This window comes from Channa argus, chromosome 1 (genome assembly GCF_033026475.1).
Source record: "Channa argus isolate prfri chromosome 1, Channa argus male v1.0, whole genome shotgun sequence".
In the NCBI taxonomy this organism is placed as follows: Eukaryota; Metazoa; Chordata; class Actinopteri; order Anabantiformes; family Channidae; genus Channa; species Channa argus.
Genome location: NC_090197.1, coordinates 24,825,731 through 24,839,266, shown reverse-complemented (window position 1 = coordinate 24,839,266; position 13,536 = coordinate 24,825,731). Strand labels below are relative to the sequence as shown.

General features: G+C 40.7%; 1 protein-coding gene across 1 annotated transcript in view; it reads left to right on the top strand.

The window, feature by feature from the left end:
- Positions 1-8,958: 8,958 nt before the first annotated feature.
- The window catches only part of foxo6b (forkhead box O6 b), a 43,526-nt gene continuing 38,948 nt past the window's right edge, over positions 8,959-13,536 (top strand). Inside the window, exon 1 of the mRNA XM_067508889.1 lies at positions 8,959-11,096. Within this exon, the coding sequence (XP_067364990.1) occupies positions 10,599-11,096 (498 nt within the window). The 5' untranslated portion in view covers positions 8,959-10,598. The remainder of the gene's footprint in view (positions 11,097-13,536) is intronic.

The window sequence follows — 13,536 nt, the reverse complement described above, 5'->3', positions numbered from 1 at the left end:
TACTTTCATGTATTCACTTTTGTCTGCATGCTGCCAATGGTGCCATCTATGGCAAAAAAAGCCCTTGAGAGTGCTAATTAAGTTTTTTTTTTTTTTTTAAGCAAACTGATTTTGATAGCATGTCTCTAGCACATGCTAAATGTGTCATTTCCTCCCTGTGTTGATGAAAAATATTCTCTGAAGATTTTGAACACCTATCTGTTTTTTCTTTTTGAGTAGTGTCCTGATTAGTGACAGGTATTGCTTTTGAAATGACCCTGCTCCACGTTGTGAATTCAGTATGTTTTTTTTTTTTTTTATTGCTTCACTTTATTTCTGTACTGTGCTCTCTTAAACGCCATTAACAATTGTCCCTGCCATACAGTAAAGTGTCTCTGTGCCTGACAATATTCTGCCTACTGCTAAACAAGACTCCAGACACCTTTTGCCAGCAAGTCATGCAAGCTTTAATGTTGTTCTTCCACCAGAGGGCAACATGTGTACTGTAATCCAAAAAAAACCCCTATGTCTCGCTCAGTCCTCTTAACACAAGTCACATTCTTTTCTCAAAACTCTGATTTTGGTTCTTTATCACAAGTCATTGCCTCTGAATATAGAAAAACAAATTATTTTAATAAAAAGGCTTTTTTTCATCCTTGTATTTGATAAATGGGGTAAGGGAAAAACTACATTTTAGCTTTACTTTAGATTCCCCACTAAATATGAGTGATACAATAAATGTGTTAAGTTGTTTGTATTTTTTCTCTCAACAGAAGTTGCAAACTGTATTCATATGCATGAAATGACAAATAAGAGCACACTGTGGCTGCAAATAAAGCATAGACTACATTACATATTTTCCACCTTTAGGGGTCTCTCAAGCTCTGTGCCGGCCCTGTCGTCTACCCTGTACAGATAAATGGCACCTCGTTAATCAAATCTGCATGAGTGCGCTCAGGTTGCCATGGCAATAATTATCAGAGCTGCCTAATTAACTTTCTCAATTGCTTAATGATATACGACCCTCTGAACTCCTTCATTTTTTTTCTCTCTAATCCAAGTTGTTGTGTTTTTATTCCTCCATTTTTACTCCCCAGTGTTAACCCGTGACCGCCAAGATAATAGAAATTATAGAGAAATTAAATTCAGCACCACATCATTTCCCGTCGGCCCACGCACACCAGAGCTGAGGCGAACGGCTGGTGTCAGACTTCACATGCAGCACATGTGCCCCACTACTGAATGCCGACGCATGTAGCCGACGTGTGTCTGGCCTGTACACTGTGTGACTTGCATACCTTGTCTTATGCTGTGACCTCGTGTGACAGCTGACTGAAGGTTGGGAGCAGCGGTCCTGTTGTCCCTGATCAGCCAGGCGAAACTCTTGAGATACATGGAGACAGGGGGAATCGTACCTGGTGACACCCACCTTGCCATCTCCTGTCACAGCCGACCTCCCATACTGTCTACCTCCCTTCTTTACTGCCTCCTGTCAGCCTGCGGCCCCCTCACTGGTGGCAATCTATACCAAGTTATTCTCCATAATAATAATAATTTTATTTATAAAGCACTTTACATTTGTCGGCAAATCTCAAAGCACTACACAAGCAGATTCAAAGCAAGAATAAAACATAAGAAAAAACATGTAAAGCATAGAAACATGCAAAACATAAAATAACACATAAAAAAGGTAATGATCACATTAATATGCATTTCTGAAGAGAAAAGTCTTGAACAAGTCCACAGAATGTGGTGCCCTCAGGTTTGTCAGGCAGAACGTTCCATAGCCGTGGAGCAGCTGCTGAGAAAGCTCGGTCCCCCATTAGTTTTGATATCTTTTCAACAGAACTTTAAGTAATGCATAAAAAACAACTACAATGGGCCAGCACTAGAATTTTGTTTAAAAGTTAGTGACAAGTACTCTCTAATCACTGTTCAGGTAACCTTTTAGAGTTGATATATATTCAGAAGCTTTTGCAAGTTTGCTTAGAATAATCAAAAAGAATCGATAAATTGTGTGGTTTTGTACCTGAAGATTCTTCAGATCACGAGTCTTGGCCGCAACAATTGGTACATTTAATCAAAATCTCTCACTGTGAGGAAACAGAGACAGACAGGAGAAGACACCTGCAGTATTTGTTGGGTTACTGCATTTCCGTGACAAGTGACCAAAGTACTTTGATACTGACTGAATGTCACAAATGTTCTTTTACAAAGCCGAAGCCAAGTTAACAAACCAAACAGCATCGCTGTGATTTCATTTGGGGCAAAAATGTACTTTGAATCACAGTACTGTAGTTCATCAAAAATTTGACATCTTGATATCTTGACTAATCCATTTTTATTTTGAGTGTAAAAAGCAATGCCCACACGTTGAAAAAGGTCATGTGATATGATGATATGATATGAGAGGTCCAGGACAGTGCTTAAAGAGTGGACTAACACTTCAATATCCAGAATGAGCGTTGAACCTCAGCTTACTTTGTCATTTAAGATGGAGGAGTTGTTAGTAGAAGCTCAGTCGTGCTGGTATTGCTCCTCTATGTGAACTGTGACGCTCATATAAAGGCCATGTCTTACTGGACCGCAAGGCCTGGAGGAGTTCGTGTGATTAACTTTGCGCAGCCACCATCAGGAGGCTTTATAGGACTGGGTCAAATCAAAAATTGGCAAAACAAAAAACTAAAAACCTTAGAGCGTGCATGGTTCCCACCAATGTCTGCCATATGTCTGGCACCACCTGCTGACAGTGTGATACCATTCACGTTTTTTCTTTCCACATAACCTAATTTTACAAAAAAACACCAATATTGCCCCATTTTCTTCAGTCAGAAGAACTACTTGTGCTTTAATTGTACCTGCTTGCTTTTGTTGCTTTAAAGCCAGTGGGGGAAAGTGGCAGGGGAAAGATTATCTTTGTAACACCTCTGCACTGCATCACCGTGTATTTTTTCCTCTTGTGAGTGGATTTCATGGTTGAGAGTGCAATTTGAAATAGGATTAACAGTAGGTGTCGGGTAGTGTTAGCTAAACCTCTTTATGTCAGGTACTGCAGAGAGAAGTCTGTCACTGCGTCTGCCTGAACCCTTTCACCACTGAACGTTGCTGGAGGGGGATTCTTTAAATATTACTAAAACTGTCTTTGTATTCATCAAATGGATGTGAGGCAGGCAGGCGCAAAAAAATGTTGTGGGTTTTACCAATAAAAAGCACGAGAAAGAATCAACGCGTGCACTATTAGACAGCCTCAGCATTTACTGCCAGTATGGGAGTAAAATGCAGGCTTTTGTTATGGGTGGGGAAAAAAAAATCTCAAAGGTCTCCGTCTCTTTTTTGTCTCAGGGCTTTGGTGACATTGGGAGGCCACATGGTTGGCTGCAGCCCAGACCCAAGGAGAGGATACATTCCTGGGATGGCCATCGGCAGTGTATGAGGCTGAGATGCCCAACCTTCCACTCCCACAGTTTCCGCACACGGCAGTAAGTCCAACTGGAAAACAACAGTTTTTGGCAGTCTTATGTAACTGGGGTTGGTTGTAGAGAATAGGGAGGGCTGGAGGGAGGGATTATAGACTGATGGAGAGAAAGATGAAAACGACGGGAGGTTATTTAAGACTGAACACTGAAACAAAGTAAACTCAGAGGCTCCCAACCAGGCGCCATTTAATCATATGCAGGTTTTAATTTTCTTTTAAAAAGCACTGCAGCAGGTGATTTCAGTCAGTGTAATGTAATGTAATGTGAGTTGTGTCAAATGTGAAGAGGGACCTACAGAGAATTACTGTATCTCCCAAATCAGCTTCCCTCAGTTTTGTAGAGGGTTGTTTTGTCTATTAGCTCAGTGTTTTGCTTTTACAGAAATAAGAGGCCAAAAATGTAAAACTAAAATGTGAAGTATGGGGTCAGCATCGTCTGATGTACAGATACAGTATGTGCAAAGTCCAACAGCCTCACTATCAACTTTATGATACAGCATGTGTATGTTTATGATATGTAAGGAATGATGGATAGACTGGTATTATTGTTATTACTATTAGTTACATAGTTTTCAAAATTTCTTTTGTATATAGTAGTTACATTGTACTGACCACATGATCTTGGAACATAGTCAGATTGGCAAAAAGAATGACAAATGATCGAACTGTTCTAAACCACCATTACACAGGACCATATTTGAAAAAAATGTGTTTGTTGTCGTCATGGTTACAATACCAAATGCTGAAACCTACAGTGCATAGGCATCAAGGTTAGGGTTGGGCACAAACACAATTTGGTTAAAAAAAAAGATTCTGGTTAGGTGGCCTACTGAACTAAAACTACAGGCATGATAATAACTAATAACTGTCTACTGATGAACATGATCATAGTTCAATCAGCTATGTTAGGACTAATAATCCGTTAAAGCACAGAGAAAAGGTGAAGATGGACCTGATCACTGAAATGGAAGTTCACACTGTATAGCTTGTAATTTATGACATAAGGTATTTTTCATTTCTGTATCCTGGTCTCCTCACTTCACTTTTGTGATGTTGCTCTGTTGCCAGATCTCAACAGTTACCTTGGTGAATTCAATATTTTTACACTATGGACATTCAACCATATGTTGATATAAACGAATCTGTTAAAACTAAAGCACCTGTAGCTTTGTCTTTTTGTTTGGGGCATAGACATCTGTAGACATCTACATGTCGCGGTTGAGGCTCACCTTTATTATTAAATGAAATCTAGAACTCAGGGTGGATTTTTACTTTGTCTCATTATCAGCACAGAACAACCCATCCAAACTTTTCTGATTGGAGGCATCAGTGGCAGCAGTCACTGTTAGTCAACAGTTGAAAGCCTCAGGGCTTCCCAAGGCAGGGAGTGGCACCCCCCCTTCACCAGTAAACACATCAATAATCCTGCAGGTTGACTGACTGGCTCACTGGATAAAGCATGAAAATGAAGAAGGAAGACCTGTGGAGAAGAGGCAATTAGCGTTCACTCTAAGGTACACAGGGCCTCGGAGTAGTTCGTGTTAAAAAAGAGGGAAAACCCTGTGCCCCAGCAGGGTGATCAGCCTAATGCAAACAACTGGAGAAAAGAAAAATCTATTCATTTCTCAGAAAAGGGCAAACTTTTTCTTTTTATGTTGTCTTAAAAAATACAATACTGTGAAATAAAAATAAATCATGAAAAGCGCTTTATGGTTAAAGCGCCATCAACTTATTTTTAGCCACTTGGGGACAGTGGAAGAGGGTTAAAATTGACCATAAACCAAAAGACGTGGTACTGTCAATGTAAACACTGTTGAAACACACTCTTTACATCCTGATCAGTCTTCCATGCCAACACTCTCTGATGCCGACGTCATGGCTCACGTCGACATCCAAATCTTACAGCTGATAGATGTTTAAATGATCAGGTCATAAACTGGGCCATGACAGTAGAAATACATAAACCTAATACTAGAGTAAAAGTACAAGTACTTACCTTAAAAAGTAATCCAGTGCAAGTAAAAGAACTACTTCAAAGTACATGCTCTAAAATTTACTACAAATACAAAAAAGCAATGTATTTTAAACAATGTTTTTATAACATTAATGTGCAAGTCTAGTCTAGATTTGTTTGACAAAATTTTAATTAAGTAAATTATCAAGGGAACCCTTACTGCACAGTGGTGGAGTGTTTAGATCTCACAGTGAGAAGCTCCCAAGTTGGAAACTCTGGCTGGCTGTGGTCTTTCTGTGTATAGTTTGCATGTTCTCCCTGTGCTTGTGTGGGTTTCCTCCAAGTGCTCCAGTTTCCTCCTACAGTCCAAAGACATGCATGTTAGGTTAATTGGTGACTCTGGTGTTGGCCCTTAGATGGACTGGATACCTGCCCAGGATGTACCCTGCCTCTCACCCAGTGAGAGCTGGGATAGGCTCCAGCTCCCCTGTGACCCTAAAAAGGATAAGCCGTTACAGATGATAGATGGAAGGATGGATCAAGGGAACCTGGTTGCAGACAAACATGGTGGTCTACCAACCTTGCAAGTAGGTGCTTATTATTTGCTGGATTTGCTATTTTTTGGAAGAAATTGACCTTAACATGAAAAAATATGATCTTACAACTATGATCTTGGTAGCAGAAAGACTTGATTTGTACCGATATGTGACCTTTCTACATGAAAAAAACAAAAATAAAGAGTGCAGCTTTATAGTTTAGTTAAGTTGTGAACACTAACCAGAAGCATCTTGGTTAGTGTTCACAACTTAAAGATTGTGGTCTTAAGGAACCAGTCAATGTGCTTTGTTCATCTAAACTTCTGCCTTAAGAGATTTTATGGCTCTATGACAATTTCATGCTATATTACAGTAATTATTTGTGCAACCGCAAGGACGCTTCTTTAATTATGACATACTTATGCCACCCAAAAGCATTTAAAAAGATTTTTGGTGTGGGAGGTTATTTACTCTCCACTTCATCCTTTCATTTAGGCATCAGCGGACCTAGAGATCAATAGGAAGGGGCAGCTTGAGAGAAGTGGCAGTGACAGTCAATATGCATATCATGAATATTTAATAGTGAGAAAACAGAGGAACAATGGATAAACATGAATCTCACACAAACCCACTTGGCAGAATTAGCTAATCTGACAAATAAGTGTTGGAAATGAAACACGGCTGTATAAACATGTTTCTTGGAAGAGCTGAACGTTGAGGCTCTTCTTGTAATCACTTTGTATTTTGCTCAAACGGCCACATTCTCTTTGACAAATCCACTCCCCCTGTGTGAAACCATGTAATTCTCCGTCTGCCTCGTGTCGTGTCCAGCCGGGTGACTCATGTTTCTCATGTTTACGCTGCGGCGGTACTTCACCTAGTTGTGATGACGAGGACTTTGCTGTAAGCCACAGCTGAACACCCTATATCCACCCTGCTGGCATGGCATCACTGTTATCATTCCATATGAAAGGAGTCACACTACATTCCTGTTACAACTTCTCTGTGGCACATAAAAATCTCCTCTCCAAAACCGCAGAGCCATGTGTTTTGAGTTTTCCCTCTGTTTGTTCCCATTTACAGCATCTCTCTCTACTTTTTCTTCTGCTCTCCTTCTTTCTCTCTCTCTCCCACACACACACACACACACACACACACACACACACACACACACACATAAACACCGATCGCTAGCTCTCTTCATGTTGATAGGCCCATTTAGTCCTCATGAAAGCATTCCATTTAGGTGCATTTGAGGTTATGGTTGTCACTGACAACCGTCTGTCAGAGAGTGGCAGCCTCTATCAATGCTGGGGGTTTCCAGAGGAGCTTACAGCACACAGAGCAGCTATTGATGGAGCCTACTTTATGGACTCAGACCCACCAAAGGCAATGGTGGGTGACAAAGACAGCGAGGGGAGTTGGTAGTTGGATTCTTTGACCCTGTAGGCTTAAATTTTGGTGATTTTCGGTGCTTTGTAGACAGGACGAATCACCACATTGGACAATAAATCTAATTTGATTTTAGAGAAATGTAAAGTGTAGTTTAATAGAGAAACAGACATTAGGTAGTTGCACCAGTCGAATGGGATTAGCAGACAAAAATGAAATAAAAAAAGAAGTTGCCTGCAGAAAAAGCAGGGTCCTTTGCCTGTTTCAACCGCAGGGACTCTTTCAGGCACATAGGAAAAAATTCAGGAACCGAGGGGAAGCATGGTTCAAGTGAAGAAACCAGGGTCTATGATAACTGTCTCCCATAGCCTTATAATAGATTGTGGTGCCACAAAAGTCCCAGCTCTGGTGGATTGTGCATTTTGATTACCAAGGAACAATCGGGTTGAAATGTGCAAAGTCTCTATTTGGTCGAACCTAGCCCAGACAATTTGCTGCTGGGTCTGAGTAATTTTACACAAGCAAAGTAGAAATGAACAAAAAGTGGCTTTCAGTTCCTGCTTTTAGTCCCTGAGACTCCACATGCTACGACTAAAAGCATGCACATGGTAGAAGTCATAAGCTGATTAACCCAGTAGTTTTAGACTTAACGTTAATGTGAAGTAGTCCTTAAATGCCAAGACAATATAAGCTAACAAATAAAAACTGGCAGAATTGTTGCCCTGTGAGTTTTGGGTGGGTTTCTTTCTATGGTATAAAAGAAATGTATACTTTGCTTTAGTCTGCAATAGAAAGTAGAAATAAAATACAAAAGAAATAAAATAGAATAAATAAAAAACAGAACTGATTTGACTTTGTCAGGAACCTTTTCAGATTCACCTCTGTTTTGATCAGAGAAACTGAAGTCTAAGTCTCACAATCATAGTTCCTAATCCCAAAAAAGCAGTGCAGTGTTTCAGGAATAATTGGTACAGTGCAAAACGTATATGTGAAAATGCATATTCATAATTTAGACTGATATATATCAGGACATTGAGATTGTGTGTGTTTGTTTGTGCCATGTGTTTAGTACCAATGTGGAAAGCAAGGTGCCCTTATTTAGCAGGGTTGCTGTAAGGTTATGGAGGTTGGGGTTCAATAACCACTATCTTTCCCAAACCTTAACCAATGGGATTAATTCTCTAACCCTGACCATATCTTAATCTTTTCATTTATGAAGGTAAGGAGCCACAGTCTTTCTACATTGTAATTACAAGATACAATGTCCACATATGTAGTTGGGATGTGCAGATATTAGAGAAAGCAAAAAAATGTTTAATATCAGCATTAGATATAAAACAAACAAAACCTCAGTGTTTAATTGATTTTCTTCACTCAGTTTTGCTGCAGTCTCTTTGTTGCTGTTTTATAACTTTATTTCAGTATTCTTGACTCTATCCATTACTTTATCTAAACTGCTTATTCTCTTGAGGGTAGCATAGTGGTTGGAGCCAGTCTTAGACAGGTTGCCAGTCTATCATAGTAATTTAGAGTGAATATGCGTAAAGTTTAACATGTCCTTTAACCTAAATGACCTTTCAGGTTGCTTCTGCTGAACCCTCTTGAAGTAGCACCACTGTGGCAGTTGGTTTACTGGACCTTTATCACCATGGAAACAATATTAAACATGTTGATAGCATTTTGGGATTCGGTTTTGCCATGTTGAAATGCAAAGACAACTTGGTTTAGCAAAGTTTAGCAAACAGATTGTGGTTTGTCAAAATAAGTACTTCCTTATTTTACCAAGCAGGACAGTTGTCAGCGTGGTTACAATAATCGATCAATAAACAGTGAAAAAGAGAAAACAGATTTCACATGGAATTGAATGTCTGTCCATCCATCTCTCCTGATGTGGACTTTAATAATATATAAATAATATAAATCAAGGCTGTATCCTATGAAGCTGTGGGCTGCCTCATTAGTTTAAACTAGAATAGTTTATAACATTCATGTGGTTCAACATATGAAGATTTGGAGTTTCTCAAAACCTAAAAACGGACAGGCGGGACTTTAAAAGCTGAAAACATGAAATGTGACAAGTTTCAAAGCAGGAAAATAAAGTTTACATTCATGTTTAATTAACTGATGGAAACTCATTGACTGTCAATGTCACGTGAAAAAAGAAAACACAATGATAAATAACAAAGGGATTGAATGTGTTTGCATATGCTGTATATAAACGCCCGCCTTTGAGAACAGTATTGTTGGGAACATCACCCCCACACAGCACATCCTCCTCCTCCTCCTCCACTGGAAACCTGTTCTGGAGGGAGTGACTTGATCTAGGCAGCGTCCAATTATATGGAAGCAGCACTTATTCCACTTTATCCCAGGCTACAGTTAAGTGGCTCGAAGCCTTTGGAGACACACGGGCTTGTAGTATAAAGGAAAAGCAATAGGCAGAGACACTGCACCCATGTGACATGCGAACGGAAAGCTAAAGACAAAGGTAGAAAGATCTACTACACCAAGTGAAGCGTGTGCCAGCGCGCAGAGGAGACACAGAGGATGCTCCAAATGAAATCCATCAGAGGCTTTTTTTTCTCTCTCGCTCTCGTCTGGAAATTCACGTCTTCATATAAATGATTCATGAGAGCCTGTTTCTATTTCTAAGGGAGTAATTGCGCTTGCATTGAGTTTGTACTCAAGCCGGTCACCAACCAATCTGCAGTGAGACGGCAGTAAAAGCGGGTATCAGAAACTGGATAAAATTCTAAAGTCAATGAATGTGTTGAGTTGGAGAAGCGGTTCTTTTTAACCTGCTTTGGACCTCATCTGTCAGAAGGATCAACTGTTGCTGCAGCCGGAGCGAGGAAACAGACATTCTCCAAGTGTGCCTGGCTTTCATAATGGATGTTTGACCGTCACTTGGTCCTGCATGCAGCCACACACCCGCTGTTGTGCAATTAACATGGAAAACAGACTGATACAGTTGTTGATGCCTCGGATACACCTTTATCTGCCCTGATGTGATGCCACATTGTTGCACTGAGGAGAATGACAATATCCCCAAGCACTGCCGGCTTTTTCATAGTGGCTGATCATCTCTGTGTGTGAAACAATACAATTTGATTCTTTTCGGTGTGTGTAAAGGACCAGAATGGGCATCTGAACTTATTGGCAGACGTCAAAACTGTTTTTTTTTTTTTTTTTTTTTTTTTTTTTTGTTTGTTTGTTATAGTGACCTTGCCCGGTTCTGACATTTCTAGAGTGGGACATCATCATGCTGATGATGATGGAGAACAGCGGAATGGATGCGCATCAGGTTGATATCGATTCGGAATTTGAACCTCACAGTCGCTCGCGGTCGTGCACCTGGCCGTTGCCGTGTCCGGAGGATTTCCCCGGGGGAGAGGAAGCGAGCCGGGGTCTGGCCCTGGCATCGGTCAAAGTGGAGCAGTACAACGTGCCCGCCTGCCGAGGCGAGAGAAAAGGCGGCGCACCGGCAGAGATCAAGCATCCAGCCGGCGCCCCGGCCCCGGTTGTGGCAGCTCCTGCTTGCATGTCCGGGGCTGCGCTCGACGTGGCCGGACAGCTGCGCAAAGCCAAGTCCTCCCGGCGGAACGCATGGGGAAACCTGTCGTATGCAGACCTCATTACCCGTGCCATCGAGAGCGCCCCGGAGAAGAGACTCACCCTGTCCCAAATTTATGACTGGATGGTTCGCTTTGTTCCTTACTTCAAGGATAAAGGCGACAGCAACAGTTCAGCCGGATGGAAGGTAGGCCACATGAAAGAATTTCCTGACACCACATGGAGAGGTTTTTAGTATAGAACCTACTCTATATTTAGATTCAGTCTGTGTCTGCAGCAAAACTCCTTTTCTGCATATTTGAAAGCCACATAATTGGCCCTTGGTTCCAGCAATTTATGTCAGTGGCGTGTCCCCATGTCACTCCACATACAGTGTGTGTGGAAAGGGGCGGCCCGCATGCTTGGGTATGGCTTCAGTGGTTCACTGGGTTCATCGTATTTAGAGATTACAGTCTGTGAATATAGGGAAGCCGCATGGAGTCAAGGTCCACCTTCTTCACGTTTCCCTCTTGATGGGCAACTATTACGCGTTGTGACGCATTGGTGAAGTTTGTGATTTCAAGCCTATATTTCTCTGCCTTATCGGGTCACACGGGGGACAGAAGTGTGCCTCCGGTCCGATTTGCAGCTACCCGGCTGGAGCGTCACCCACGCCGCCGTTTGGGTGCTCAGGACAAACCGCTTAAGGCCACCCCGCCCCCTGTTACCACCCCCTTCCTGCACGCACGTTGAATTACGCAAAGCCTGTGTGGCAGCAGGGCATAAGGCGAGGGGTTTAAAATGACAATAACAAGAGATGATGACATGGGGGTGTCACAGCAAACAGATGTAACTACAGATTATCCTTTAAATTCAAATTATTATGAGGTTAATCTAATCGTTTACCACCCATCCCGTGTGAGGATTAATAGTCTTTTGTTTCTAAGCCCTTTACTGTAGCTTCTCTTCATACCCGAACCTCTCAGTGTTTTCACTGACAAAGTTTTTTCTCCCATCTAGCACTATTTAAGAACTGCTTTAGAGAGAGGACTTTCTAAATGAGCTCTGCTGTTTAGAATTCTACTCCTTACTTACTTTAAACTATTATATCTGGCAAATCTCCATCTGATCTCCTGCCATTAAATATTAAATCATGATCGGACAAATTGGGCTCAAAGTATTTAGTATTTATTCATATTTAAACACAAGTACGTAACGTATTAATGAGGATAATAATAATGTTTTTACTTATCCTTTATGTTTTAGCGTTTTTAGTGACTTTAACAATAGGTACAAAACAATCATACATTTCTAAAAGAGCTAGACTTTGTTAACTCCACTAGTACAGGAGAATCCTCAACAACTCTCCACTTGTTATATTTTACATCAAGCTTTAACATTTACTGGCATTGTTCCATGTGGAAGTACAGTATAAAAGGAGATACATTATTAAACATATGAATAATCTTAAAGGAGCATTCCAGCTATTTTTGTTTTACTTATATATTCACTTGCTTGTCTTGTGTTAGACAAATTACAGAAAGCATTGTCCAAATTAAAGTAGCAGAAGCTAAGATTGTTTTATAGTGACTATGGGTTAAGCTAGAGAAATGTTATGTTCTACATTTTCCACAATGCAGTTAAAAACACAAAATATTCTTTAACTTCATTTACGTCATTCTTTTTGAACACAGCACTTGCAGTTCGTAACAATCTTCTGATAAAATGTTTTAATTTAAGGCCCAATGATGTGATAGCTATGATAATGATGACATTATTGTGACATCATTCATTTTTTTCCAACTTTAAAGCCACTTCAAGAGTCACAGAAGGCATTGTCTTAACAGGCTTTATAAGACTCCATCTGAAGAGGAAACTGAGTTTCATGTGTAAAATTGTTAGTGCCCCCTTTAAATGCTGAAAGCTGTGGTTTATGTTTCGCTTTTCTTAAACAGGCAGTATTTTTAGAAATAATTCAGAAGGTAGGGGAAACCCAAGTTGTAGTGGGATTAACAACCACTTTACACCATCTGAGTGTTTGACATTGACTTGATCCAAAAAATACTTTGTGTGCTTCTGCTGTCATGTCCCCATGTTCTTACTGTTTCATTTGCCATTGTTTTCATCCTTCACTCTCTCAACACAATGTTTACTTTCCCCTGTTTTAGCATTTGATTTGGCTCCAAACCAGCCTCAAATTTAGCAGTATTGAGACACAGATTAATCTCAATAATATCTTCATTTGATTTGGTCCGAGTACAGCAGCAACAACGCCTACCCAATCTTTATGGTATGGTAGGGTTTTAAAATTATATTTAAAGAGGACTTAATTCCCAGGGTCTTGTTTGCGCTGCTCAGGGATGCCCAGCTTGTTGCCCGGCTGTTCCCATTCCAGCTTTGTGTGGAGGCTTGGATTGGCCGGTCTGGCAAGAGCAAGCTGATTGGTGGAGAGGGGCTACAAGTCGAGGTGAAAAACAACTTGATTCAATCATAATAACGGCCCTCAAAAACAACAAAAAGGGAGAAAGACACACACACACACAAACATGCATGCATGCATATGTTGGACCGAAACAGTTGGCAGTGATTTTAATGAGATTTGAAGCACAGAGATAAAGAATTACTCACAGAAACACACTTGTGTATAA